This window comes from Polypterus senegalus, chromosome 6, assembly GCF_016835505.1.
Source record: "Polypterus senegalus isolate Bchr_013 chromosome 6, ASM1683550v1, whole genome shotgun sequence".
In the NCBI taxonomy this organism is placed as follows: domain Eukaryota; kingdom Metazoa; phylum Chordata; class Cladistia; order Polypteriformes; family Polypteridae; genus Polypterus; species Polypterus senegalus.
The window spans coordinates 78197911-78211033 of record NC_053159.1 but is presented as its reverse complement, the minus strand read 5'-3'; the positions used below and the strand labels follow the sequence as shown (position 1 = coordinate 78211033).

Below are 13123 nucleotides of genomic sequence, written 5' to 3'. Positions count from 1 at the left end.
CCGAACACTGCTTATGTATGTGTACTTATTTCTGTAATTCAGAATGAGCATCCATTGTTCTGTCACCCTTTGTCATCTTCTCTAATTCCCTACATCCTATAGCTGTTCAAAGTAGGTAAATCTTGGTATGTTCCAATATATTCTAATGTACTTAAGTGACATGCATATTTACAGTTGCCAGTATTAAACACATTATATTTCCCTAAATGTCATTTTTCATACAACTGGTACATACTACCTTATAAGGTTTATAAGGTGTGATGGATGGCCGGCCATTTATCCCGGCCAATACCCCCAAGCCGCCAGGTGGAGCCCTCCTTGCAGCGTGGAGGTCCCCAGAAGACCAGCAGGGCATCATGGACATTGGAGTTTTTATGCAAAGCCCTGCTGGATGCCGTGGGGGCCACAGGAGGGAGCTGCAGGGAGGACCGAGGGCTTCTTCGTGCCCTGTGACCCGGAGGTTCGTCACAGGAAGAGCGACGGACTTCCGAGTTGAAGAAAAGGACTATTTACCCTGACCCGGAAGGAATAAGGACTTGTGGACTATTGGGCAGAAACACTTCTGGGTCAGGAGGTATAAAAGGACTGTGGGAACTCACAGACAATGAGCTGAGCTGGGTGGAAGGGTGGCAACGCGTCTGGGAGCTGGAGGATTGGTTATTTGTTTATTATTGTGGTTTATTGTAATTTATGAGTATTGTGGAGGAGAGTGTGCTTTGTGCACTGTGGCAAGAAAATAAAGTCAACTTGAGGACTTTTACCTGGTGTCTGGAGTCGTGGACAGGGGTTCAAGGGAGCGAGAGTGCCCCCTATCGTTCACAAAGGTTTTTAGTGTCAACTGTCAAAATGAAGGAAACGTCTAAATAAATGAATGATGGAAATTATAGGTATACAGGTTTACTGGGACATTACTATCATGTCTACAGAGTACAGTGAAATTCGAACTTGCATGTGCTAATCAACATGTCACCACTATCGACAGCAGGGGCTTCCACTCAGGTGGGGTAATTGAGATAACTAAATAATGTAATGTTCTGTTTTTCTTAAAGTCATTTATAAAAACGGCTGAATGAAATATCAGGCTCTGTGGCAAGAAAGTGTGCTGTTTTTTCACTTGTACCAGTGGTTAAGTTGATAGAAGTATGGGAATCGAAAGGAAACAAACAATCAAGGAATGTCAAATGTGGATGAAAGTGTAAGCAATTTGACCAAGATATCTTTACACTGAATATCAAGATACAAGGAAAACACAGACAAGCCCCTATCGATCATATGATTTTTAAATATTATTATACGACACAAATATGAAATTCCATCAAGAAGAGACTGTTGAGAGCTCATAGAGAGGAATGCTGCAGTAATCTGGGTTTGTAAAACGGCACAAAGAGCACAAGCAGTGCTCTGCTGTGCAATGAAACAATAATTAAACATCTTTGAACGTGTTCTCATCAGGCAAAAAAAACAAAAAATTATTTTTGTTAGTAGCTGCAAGAAAGAATACTTAACCTAAATTTGGAGTAGTGTTTTGGTTTTAGTGATTAGTTCTCCTCATTTTAGCATGAAAACCCCTGTCGGAATACTTACTACTCTTCAGCAAGTTGTCTATTTTGCAGATATATTTCATTTGTCTTTTTTTTGGGCACTGGCGTCTGGTTCTACCGTCTCAGTTATGATATGTGGTGCAATTCTTTGTAATGGATTGAATAACAGAATTGCAAACAAATATAAAGCCATTTCTGAGCAGTTATGTACAGTTTATGGTTAATCATTTTGATTCTGTTTGTGGTGAAATCTTCCAGAATGACAAGGTGCCCATCTTACAAAGCCAGAGTAATCAATGCTTTTGAAACATGGCAACAATGGGAAACCTAGTCACCACCAAATTGTGCCCTTAAAGTAATTTCTGGTGAGGCACCACAAGCAGGATCACCTCAATACCAAGGGATGCTATCTGTCAAGGAAAAAAAAAAATCTTCCCTTTAATACAAGACTACACACTAGTAGAATCTACTGTGTGCACTGGCAGAATGTGGTGGATCCGATTATATGTTGTCATTTCCTTAATTTTGTCAGAAGGCTGTGTATATAACTGCCTTGTCCATGGCTTTTTCCCAAGCCTTGCATACAGTGCTGCCAGAAAAAATTCCAGCACACTGTGAAACAGAACTGGATTAAGGAAATGACTGAGTGACCTGTGTACATAATACGTTTTGCATGTAAAGTACAGTAATAAACAGGCATTAAACATAATGCACTATGTATTGTAATCCTTACCTCCTTTTCAGACTCCTGTGACTTAGTGTCATGTAATTCAATCCTCTCTTCTCCCACTAAAGGCAAGCAGGTCTCCATTGCATGATTGTGGTTTAGATGGTGGCTAGCTAAAACGGAGGTCATGCTGGTGGCAGAATGATTTCGTGGGAAAAAGGCTTCCTTCTCATCATTTGGGTGACTGAAATATAATAGATAAATACAATTGTCCTTAAAATTTATTGTAGGAGATACAGTGATGTTATATCAAATTTACCAATTTTGATTTTTGTTGGGCTATAAGATAATCTTCATGACTTTAATTGGTACATACATTTTATTTGCCATAATGTGAAGAGATTTGGACTAAACCCAAACTTTAGTCCTGGCTAAAAAGGAGCAGACAAGCTGTACAGTTTGTATGAAGTTCTTGTTTTCTTTTTTATTTGTAATTTTGATTTGCTTAAATCATAACTGAAAAGCCTTAGATGTTTATTTTTAAACTAACCCATTACAATTCAAACTAGGTCAGAGCAGGTTGCCTTAGGGTCTGTCTGATTATAGATTTATCCCTTTTAAATTCAGGAAAGTGAATGACACAATGTATTGACCAACTACATTGCACTGATTACACTCTTAAGTGGCAAATGATATTCGCCCAGCACGCTAGAAGACACTCAGACAGGAAGTTTCCAATAACGCCTGAACACCCTTGTAGAGGGACAACAAGATCAAAAGAGCTCCATTCTGATAGATGGCTAGAACTGCAAGAACTGATCTATCACTTTATGTGAGAAGGCAGCAAGAAGGCTGATCTGGAGCCATAGCTCTTTGTAGATGATTGATGGCTCACTGGTGTTCTTATTTTAAAAGTAAGACTATTATGATCCAGAAAGTAAAGTTAGGCCAGGAGCGATTTGTGGTACTTAAGGGCTTGGCATCCTACCAGTCAGGCCCAGTTAAGCTTCAATTTCCAATGTTTTGTCCATTTTTTGATTAGTTACTTTCTTGCTATGTTCATTGCTCCCTTGTACTTAGCTGGTTAATTAAAGATTAAGTGGCTTTGGGAGTGTTTAATTGTTTACGATTTAGCACCCTTTCTGGTACTCTGGGTATGAGGGATGCTACTTTTTCACTCCCTCATTGTGAAAATGGATAAGATAATTACAAGGTGTGCAATCAGTTATGTTACTGGTTTATGGTTTCTGTAGATTGTGAAAACTGCTGAATAAGAATGAGTGTGAGTATATAGGTATGTCTGTAACCCACCCCAGTCAATGTTGGTTCCTACCATGATCTCAGTTCCAGGCTGTCCATGATGCTAACATTTAATTAAGGGCACTTAGTAAGCTGGGTATTAAAAATAACAATATGCAAGTCATAAAATATATGTTTTTTTTGGATTAGATGTCCTAAAAATAACACACACTGAAATTTTACTATGCCGCCAGACATTGGCTGTAAAAACAGAGAGTAGAATTTTAATTAAATAAAGAGATAAATGGCATACAGTACATAAACTTTACAAAAACAGATGTAATAAAAAATGCAGCTCTGCAGCGCAAAGACTGGAGATGGCTGGTCTTGAGTGCAAATGGTTATCAAAATTGCATGGATGACTTACTGAAACTGAGATAATCAAAATGGTCTATGACGACTACATATTGTTCTTAGCAACAGCCTCAACTCATTTCTTGTATTAACTTGGAAATTAAAAAAAGCCACCTGCCAATTTATGGTAAATGAAGTTGAGGTCATCCGGACTTACGGCCAATATTCCTTCAATTTTTTTTTTACTGATGAGCTGGTGTGAATAATAGACGAGCTGGTACATTTCTTTTATGACCAATTTCTTCAATACAACTACATTATAGGAGCTTTCCCAATCATGTATTGATCGATCATTGTGACATAGCAACAAATGAACAAGAAGTTTTCCTTCTGATGTAACATACAGTGTGAAGTACCAACACGTGAATGACAAGCACTGGGTGTATCCCCCATGAAGTATCAATTGACTGCCGTGAAGCATCGACATATACAGTAAATGATGAGTGGTACCCACTTTAAATGTTGGGAGCATAGCTGTACGGCACTTCCAAACTGCTGTAAAGGAGTCTGGAGTGAGTGGTATGATAATAGCTGTGCAGCAGATCAAAAGTGCTGCGCAGCACCCTGAGGAAAGGCAGCCAAGACTCAAATATCAGTTTCTGCTACTCCATGTCAGCAAAAGTATGTGTACTAGTGACCCACACCAAACCCACAGAGATTCAATTGAAAAGATCTGCACTCTTTGTGACTGATGTACAGTCAAATGGCTGGTTCAAAATGGAACCGTACGTTGGCGCTGGACTGTATGCTCTATTTTTTTTCTTAACATTTATTTAACTAAGCTACTTTATATACTGCATATATACTTACTTTAAATATTGATGTTACTTTATATACAGACATATGTTAAGTGAATGGGCCCTGTCATGAACTGGTCCCCAATTCAAGATTGGTTCCAGTCTTGCATATAATGGTACTGTGATAGGCATTAGTCACCCTATGACCATAAATTGGGTTTAAAAATCTTGAGAATGTTATGTTATTGCTAGATATGGTATGTAAGGTTTACTCACAAACAAACATTAATCAAGTGCTAGTGTGGTGCTTATGTAGTCATTTTCAGCACTAACTGGAGTGGAAGTTGCACAATAAATCACACAACACTCGCCAAGAGCTCCATCTGGATCCGGTCCTTTGCCCTTTGTTCATATTTCCTGTTTCTTTCTTTTACATTTTTTTTAGCTGACAGCTTGCAAAACTACATGCTACTTTTTTGTTTGTTTTGTTGTAACTAGTTTTCACAATCAATGGATAAATCAGAACTGCACATTTTTCTTCTAATTTATATTTTTGTATTCAAAAATAACTGACCTAAGTGTTTTTTTTTCTTTAATATTACTAAAAACACATGATTTTAAAGAACAAGACTAAAATTCATAAGAATATAAGTTTTACAAATGAGACAAGATCTTTCAGTCCATCAAACTTAAAATTCAAACTGTAAATTCTTAACATGACATAACATTCTCAAACCTACTTCATCCAATTTATAGTTGTGTGGATGTGAATTAATTTAATACCCAAAAGCTTGATTTTAAGATGGAATCATATTTTTAAAGGTCCCTGTGAAAGGTTGTAGTAGTTCTACTGCTTTGTCGTTATGTGCACTTACAGTATTTTGCATGTTTCAAAAATACAACATTAAATTTCTTCAAGTGTTGCCAGCAGGATGTCAACTTTTATTTTGCAGAACTGATGAAGGCGGCCCTTCTTCAGATGAGTTCTTTTCTGAATGCATATTCCACAAGCCTAAACACATCTGGAACTGCAATGACATTGTACTTCTTTTGTCAAAATAAAATATTTCACTCTCATATCTAACCCTGGAATGCAGAAGCAGGCGAAAATGCTAAAACACTGATAAGGTAATATTTTACTATATCCAAATAAGCTGCATAGAAAAAAATGTGAATGACCCTTGTCACACACGTGTGCATAGGAGGCAGTTGAAGGGCTTAGAGAGGACTGATTATACATCTGCCTTTGGGGGGCGGGGTACACTGACGCTCTTTCTAAGTTCCCTACAGGTCTTTCCCGGGAAATCCCACCAGGAGCCACCACCTCGAAGCGGGACACATCCATTTCCGGTCCCAGCCCCGAGGACGACATCACTTCCGGTCCCGGCTCCGAGGACGACGTCACTTCCGCCCAACGTCCTATAAAGCCTTCCGCCTTTGCTCTGGGAGGCAGTTCTGTTTTGGACTCTGTCGTGTAAACTTGTCTTACATGAATCATTTGCTTTTGCAGCCAGGAAACCGCATTAAACGGGTGGCTGCCCCAAACTTTGCCATGCCTCGTGTCTGTTCTTATTACACCCTCCATCATTCCATTACATGAAGCTGCAAAAATAATAAACATTAGATAGGGAATGTTGTGTGTATAGCTATTGAGAACTCTGGAATGACTGAAAAAAAACAAAAATGATCCAACATGCACTGATCAATCATAAATGGGTCATCAGAATTAATTACCATAAATACGCCTAATCGCCAAATATTAAGAATAATATCAATAAAGGCAACAAATATCTGCTTTTTAACTAAACAGTGTATTAGAAATAAGGTAATGTAATACTCACTTGTAATACATAACATACACTAAAATGTCATATTAAAACATGGTGCTTTATAATTAAGACAAAATTCAGTTGCCTTTGATTATTGTTTTGTGGTATTATGAGTTAGTATATCATCCAACAGCATATTCTAAACTGATTCATTTTTGTGGCACTCAAATCATCAATCACAAGCCTCCAATATGACAAGTATGATGTATTTGAAACCTGACACACTTATAAACCACAGTATTTATGGATGACGTTGACAGCTGCTTGACCACATTTACTGCAACTGGGAGTCATCATGATATCATTGATGTGCTCATATGGCATCTGTATACCTGTGTTTCATTAGCAAAACTCTTAATACATTGGCTCTGTCGTCCGCTTTGATCTGGTCTGAAATGATCATTGTCTCAACCACAAGATGGGCTATTCCAGGCAATGTGGTTTGCTCCAGGTCAAGAAGAACGGCACCTGAGTGGAAACAATGAAGACAGTATTGCTGAATGTTGTTAGAAACATGCCTGTTCTATTGATGCTCACCAATTTACAATCTTAAGATACAAAAGGTGGCTAGAACGTAAGATAGATAGATAGATAGATAGATAGATAGATAGATAGATAGATAGATAGATAGATAGATAGATAGATAGATAGATAGATAGATAGATAGATAGAAAAAGTACATGTGTAGTCATGCATATGATCTCTCAAAGCCAAAGACGTAACTATACTATATCAATATTTATACAGTATACTGTGGTGGTTTTGCTTCTCTGCACGGATATTCTATTATAGTTTTGGTTTTGACAATTAATTTAGGTGAAGGAGATCATTTAGCTGATATAACTGATTTGATTAGCTAACAGCCTATTTCCAATATGTCAACCAACAACTGAACTTGGTGGTTTATTCTACATTCCTGACATCCTCTATTTGAAGTGTTTTTCCCTGATTTCTGTCAAGTGTACTCATGTATGTGGTTCACTGACTAACTGAAAAAAACTGCAGATTACACGCTCTTCTCAGTTCTAAATAGATAGTTTAAGTACAGGTAGGCATTGTTAGGCTTCAGGGGCGTTGACAACTGCTGAGTAGATTATCACATCAGCAGTTTGAAAGTAACAAGTATTATGAGCCTTTGTAATACTTTGCCTAGATTTTGCTCTTAGTGTGATTTATCCACCAGAAGTTTGACCCAATTTGGTTCTCTTGAGAGTGTATAAGTTAAGAAACAGATTAGAAAGAGATGGATAGCACTATACCTGGCTCAGCTCAGATTCAAAAGCTGCCATGTATTCTGCTTATTTAAACAAGGCTTTCAGTTCTGACCAGAGCTGACTAATTTTATTTCTTTAGTTTTTTTGTAAATTTCCTGTGACTGTAAATTGTAATTTTTTTGTTCCTGTTATATTGTGGCACAAGAGACACAATGACCCAGCTTTTACAAAGTGGTCATATAGATTTGTTAACCTGCTACCATAAGTTGCTCACCAGTAACTTTACAATTGTTTTCACACGCCTTAGGAAACTGCTCACCATGGGTGATTGCCCTTCTAAGTTCCAACAGGCTTCTAAATGTCAGGGAAGCTACATGGGGTTTTCCCCAGCGATCTGTCTCCTCTTCAACATCCTCTTCAAACTTGATCCAGCGAGCTGTCTCCTTCCAGCATATCTCCTGGTTCTTATCCAAAATAAGCTCATTCAGTTCAACAAACACCTGCAATGAATACAACAGTGGATTATGTTCATGAACAAATATAACCAGATAAGGTAAAATTTCAATTGTAAATATCAATATTGGGCATGAATATGTAGCTTTATTTATTCACGTTCAATATCTCAATAATTGGGGAGTTTCATGATGTCCTAGAGCCTCCCTTGCCAAAAAGTGTGCTAAATGGAAAAGTTATGAATTTCTCCTGGGTTATATGAACACACAGACACCAGGGTAACGCACGACTTCAGATTTGCCAGTGACTGTGAATATCCAGATTTAAACAGATCAAGATGATTCCTCACAATTGGTATTCCATTCTGAAATTAAATTCAACTGCCCATTGGATGGGAACCAGAAGGACTGAGTATCGCATTACCAGACCCCTCCATGACAAATCAGTCTAACAGGCTATCACCATTAATAGTGATCACCAGTAAATATTCTTAGATGGCTATCAAGAAGGAAACACCAAAAGCTGCAACTTTTCACTTGCAAGTTGTACGTTTAAGGATTATATTGAAAAAGTGTGATCAGAATATAAATGATGGTGAATGGGTCGATAAATCGTTGTTGTAGTTTAGTGCAAGCCATGCAAAATGCAGTTTTTGTCCTTTGCTTTGTCTATTAGTAAGGTTATGTTTTACAATGATGAAACACTCAATATAAATAATAGCTTAGCAGAATGATAAATACTGGACATGCAACATCTAAACAAAAAGGCATCCATCATTGTGCCCTGCTGACACTACACAATGGCTACCTGTTTACATTTTGTCTAACTATTCATACTTTCATTTACTATGTAACTTATATCCAGTTGGTACATTTAGGTAGGCAGTCCTCTACAGAGTTTATGTTTAAAGTTTATGCCAACAGTGTGACATAATAATCTTTGGAAATTAAGGTGATAGCACTGAAATAGATTGAATGTCTATCTGCCTTTTTTGATTATTAATACTGAAAACATCACCTATGTCTGGATACATGTTTTCATTTCTGTTATTAATTATACCAACTTTTGGCAACACTGTGACATCCACCCAAAAATAAAATTACTTGTAAATATACCCATATACAGTATAGGTAACTATTGAAAACTGTGCTTTCAAGCACCTTTTATATCTTTTCATTTGCTTTGTTTCATTTTGTTTGATGCATTGATATTGGTTTACATCACACAGAGAACAACATGGAAAAATAACTGCGGCAACAAAAATCTCACAAGGAAATTATATTTGATGAAGCAGAACTGCATCAGAAATGAAATCCACATGTGAACATAGATTTTATGTCAGATTTAAAGATCAGTTTTATTGTATCTTTTGGTTGATTATATAGCAAGGACAAAATAGATAGATCTGTGTCACACACAGGCTTGTCATCAGCCCAAAGTTATTAACTGCAAAAAGCTCTCCAATCAGTGTAATCTTTTTACTTAAAGTGTGTGCCATACTTTTTGGATACCAAGCATCTAAACCTAACCTAGCTTAATGTATTTGATACACTTGTGTAAACAGAGATCCACAGCTGCCATTACAACATTGTATGGATTACATGGCAGATTCGTGACTCTTTAAAAACCCAGTGTTTGCTCTTTTTCTACTAATAACTATATCAATATACTCCCTCAAAAAAAATCATTGAAATAAATAAATATTTTTTATATTCTTTATCGAATTTGTTTTATTTGTGAAATATCTGCATGCTTATTTAAATTGTTTTATTCATCTTATTGTTACTCATTATTATTATTTTTGGTTTTTGTATGGTAGTCACCATGTCATCGTGCTTTGTCTATTTATGTAAGTTATGTTTAGTATCTTCTTTTCCAAGCACTGAACAAATTCTAAAAAAAACAACAGAAAAATTACTAATAGTGCAAAAACAAAATCAGTGTGTGAGAACACTTTTTGCTCGTTTCATTGACTTTGATTTATGTTTAAGGTTTTTGGGTTGAGACAGTAAGTTTTGGTGTGTTTCTTATGGTTTCCAGACCCCAGTCTGTTTAAACAATATGTACAGTACTTGCCAGCGCCTTTTGCTGCCTCTATTTCCCAGTCATCATTTTGAGCCACAAAGTTATAAGTTTGAACATTCCGCCTTGCCTCTGGTTCGCAAAATTAATACCTCAGATAATTTACCTTATGCTTTAATATAAGTATGGAATATAAAACTAAAATTTATCATTTGTTTTTTTTATCTGTTGCTTCAGTAATAATGTCATTTCATGCTCCATTTTTTCTTAATTTTCTACATTTGGATTATTGTTTACCTCATGAGGTTTTCGGTCTGTCTTCTTTTTTTTCTTAATGCTAGAATTGACTGGTGAGGTTTTCTTAATGGATCGTGTGATCTGGCTGCGTGAAGATTTTTTTACTAGGTGCCTTCGTACTCCAGGGTTGTCTTCAAATCTATGACCTAATGGAAAGAAATATAAAATGGTAGCATCAATCATAAAGCAAGTACAAAAATAAAACAGAGTTTAGCAATTTTTGATCACATATTTTTTTGAATTTAGGTGACAGTTGCTTTAATCTCAGATTGGGTACCCTTGTCATAGAACCCCATCCCTCACCTCAAACTCAGAAATGAGAGTTTCTTCTAGTTTAATCTGGGGATGAAAGTTTTTTCATATTGTTAAAGTAAAGTGTTCAAATGATTCTCAACTGAAACTTAACTGAAAATAAAGGATGGATAAAGTCTTTATAATACAGGTAAGTGAAACTGCAATGAATAGTTCTCTTTAATCTGACCTTTTGAGAATGCAAAAAAAAGAATAAAGTTTAAAGAAATATCTGCTGATTTTAGTAATTTGGATTGCAAGTGATCAATTCTCCAAAGACAAATTAAAAGATTTTGAAGCTTAGGGAGGTAACTTAGTGGATGAAAAGGCAACTGTAAATTGTAGACAGTGTCACACACGTGCGCATGGGAGGCAGCTAAAGGGCTTGAGTGAAGGCAGTTCGGAGGCATGCCGGGATGTGGCAGAGTACACTGACTCTTTTTCTCCCTTCCCTGTAGACCATTCCCAGGGGAGTCCACCTGGCTCTATTGACATCACTTCTGGGACCGAGCCAATGGAAGTCGACCTCACCAGCTCCGGCCCCTCTGATGTCATGTCCGGCTGTGATCCAATGGTTGAAGACCACGTGCTCGATCCTTATGACCTCACTTCCTGTCTTCCCCTTTAAAAACCTGCCCCTTTTCCCTCAGTCTTGTTTTGGACTCGTTTGTATGCACTTCAGTGCTGTATATCCTCATAAAATGACCAACTTTGCAGCCGGGATACCAGATTATACGGGTGGCTGCCCCAAATCTTTATCTTGAGTATGTCTCGTTATTGTGACACTTGTTATTGTGACAACAGTGACTATATAGGGGAGACATCATCAGGGCTTCTATGTAACACTCTGAGCCAAGAGTTGGCTCTGTCGTTCATAGCCTCTGACCTTTCTTGCCCTCAGAACAAGAAGACTGAAAGTATTAGAAGCTATTTATGGCACTGCATCTGTCAACAGACCAGTCTGTTCCTTCCAGGATCATCTAAAAAGATGCCACCACTAAAAGGCTTCAGTCATTATTAGAACTGTATCTGAAAAAGAAGCTACTTGGAAGCACTAGCTGCTATTTGCAATCATTGTTCTTTTAATGGCCAACAAATATTCCAGTTATATGGGGTCCACCTTCCAATACCCCAACAACTTTGTCTGTTCGGTTCTTCTTGGTTTTTTATAGTGAGTGGCATAGTCAGCAAGATCCATTACTGGGACATGTCAAGAATCAGTGGACCTCAACATGGTTGTAGCCAAACAACTCCAGACCTTCTCTGTGCAGGTTGCCAATCAATGGGCAAACTTCATTGGAACACAAACTCAATAATTGACAAGGAAGGTTCTGAGGGAAGAGAGTGCTTTTGGACACTCACAGGTACTGCTTCGCTTAAAGCATTCCTCTTAATATCTAAAAGAGCATAAATCTGGCAATCGCTGGGACAAGACCGTTTGTGGTCTTGTGGTGGTACAGAGGGCTTACTATGACTGACACTAAATATGATCTCATTAAAACTGAATTTATTGCCAGGTACAAGAGTGTCCCCGAATCAGCAGGTACAGCCTTACTGGGAGTGGTGCTTCAACCCTGAGCAACTCACAGGCATTTGATTAGTGGAGCAAAAAAAATGTTGGAATAATTTATATTTAATTTTTGGGGACTTTCCTGAGGGGTTCTAGGGGGTTCTGACCCAGAGATTCTGTTTCTGACATCTGTTTTTCATTTAAAGAACTTATTTACAAGATTATAATTTTTTAACATTATTTCAAATGCCAATTTCTTTTTGCAATGGGGGCCACTATTTTGAGGGCTTTGTGACACTCATTACCAAAATAAAACATCCCACAGTGTTTTATGATGGAGTGATGTCATCCTATATAAAGGTCACCACTTGTAGCTGTGGTTCAACTGAGATTAAATTTATTTGTGAACTACATGCTTTTTTTGTGAAATTTTGAGATAAGACATTTGACCTCTACTTTGACTTTAATTTGGCTTTAGCATTTTGACTTTGTTGTTTCTCTCTTTGGTCTCTGGTTTTGACTTTTGGTATTTTTTTTTTTTTTGACAACAAGCCTGAAAGAATATGGATATACTCATAGACACCCTGGAGCAATGCGGGAGGGGGGCAATGCTTTTGGAGAGGTCAGAAAAGCCCTAAGATCATCATAAACCTTAAATAGGATGCCCTCAGATACATGAGCCTTTCAGATGTGATCAAAACCTCAGTAGTCAGCTGAAAGAAAGATCACTCCAACTGTTTCAAGTGTGGAGAGTTGAGACACTTTATCCCATATTGTCTACATGTAGGAGAGCCGATGGCCTGTGGATGGTCACAAGGAAGAAGGTACTGTGAACTGAGGGTTGCTAACCCAACCTCCCTTATATAGGTGCAGTGATAGTGAATGGACACAAGGTCAGAGCTCTTACAG

At 37.5% G+C, this 13123-nt stretch overlaps 1 protein-coding gene across 6 annotated transcripts in view; it reads right to left on the bottom strand.

Annotated features, from left to right (window-relative positions):
• The window catches only part of slc4a3 (solute carrier family 4 member 3), a 274743-nt gene that overhangs the window by 77168 nt on the left and 184452 nt on the right, over nucleotides 1-13123 (bottom strand). For all 6 annotated transcript variants that reach the window (XM_039756390.1, XM_039756394.1, XM_039756391.1 and 3 more), the window contains 4 exons: nucleotides 10414-10559; nucleotides 7961-8141; nucleotides 6760-6895; nucleotides 2275-2452 (listed from right to left, as the gene is read on the bottom strand). In XM_039756390.1, the coding sequence (XP_039612324.1) occupies nucleotides 2275-2452; nucleotides 6760-6895; nucleotides 7961-8141; nucleotides 10414-10559 (641 nt within the window). The remainder of the gene's footprint in view (nucleotides 1-2274; nucleotides 2453-6759; nucleotides 6896-7960; nucleotides 8142-10413; nucleotides 10560-13123) is intronic.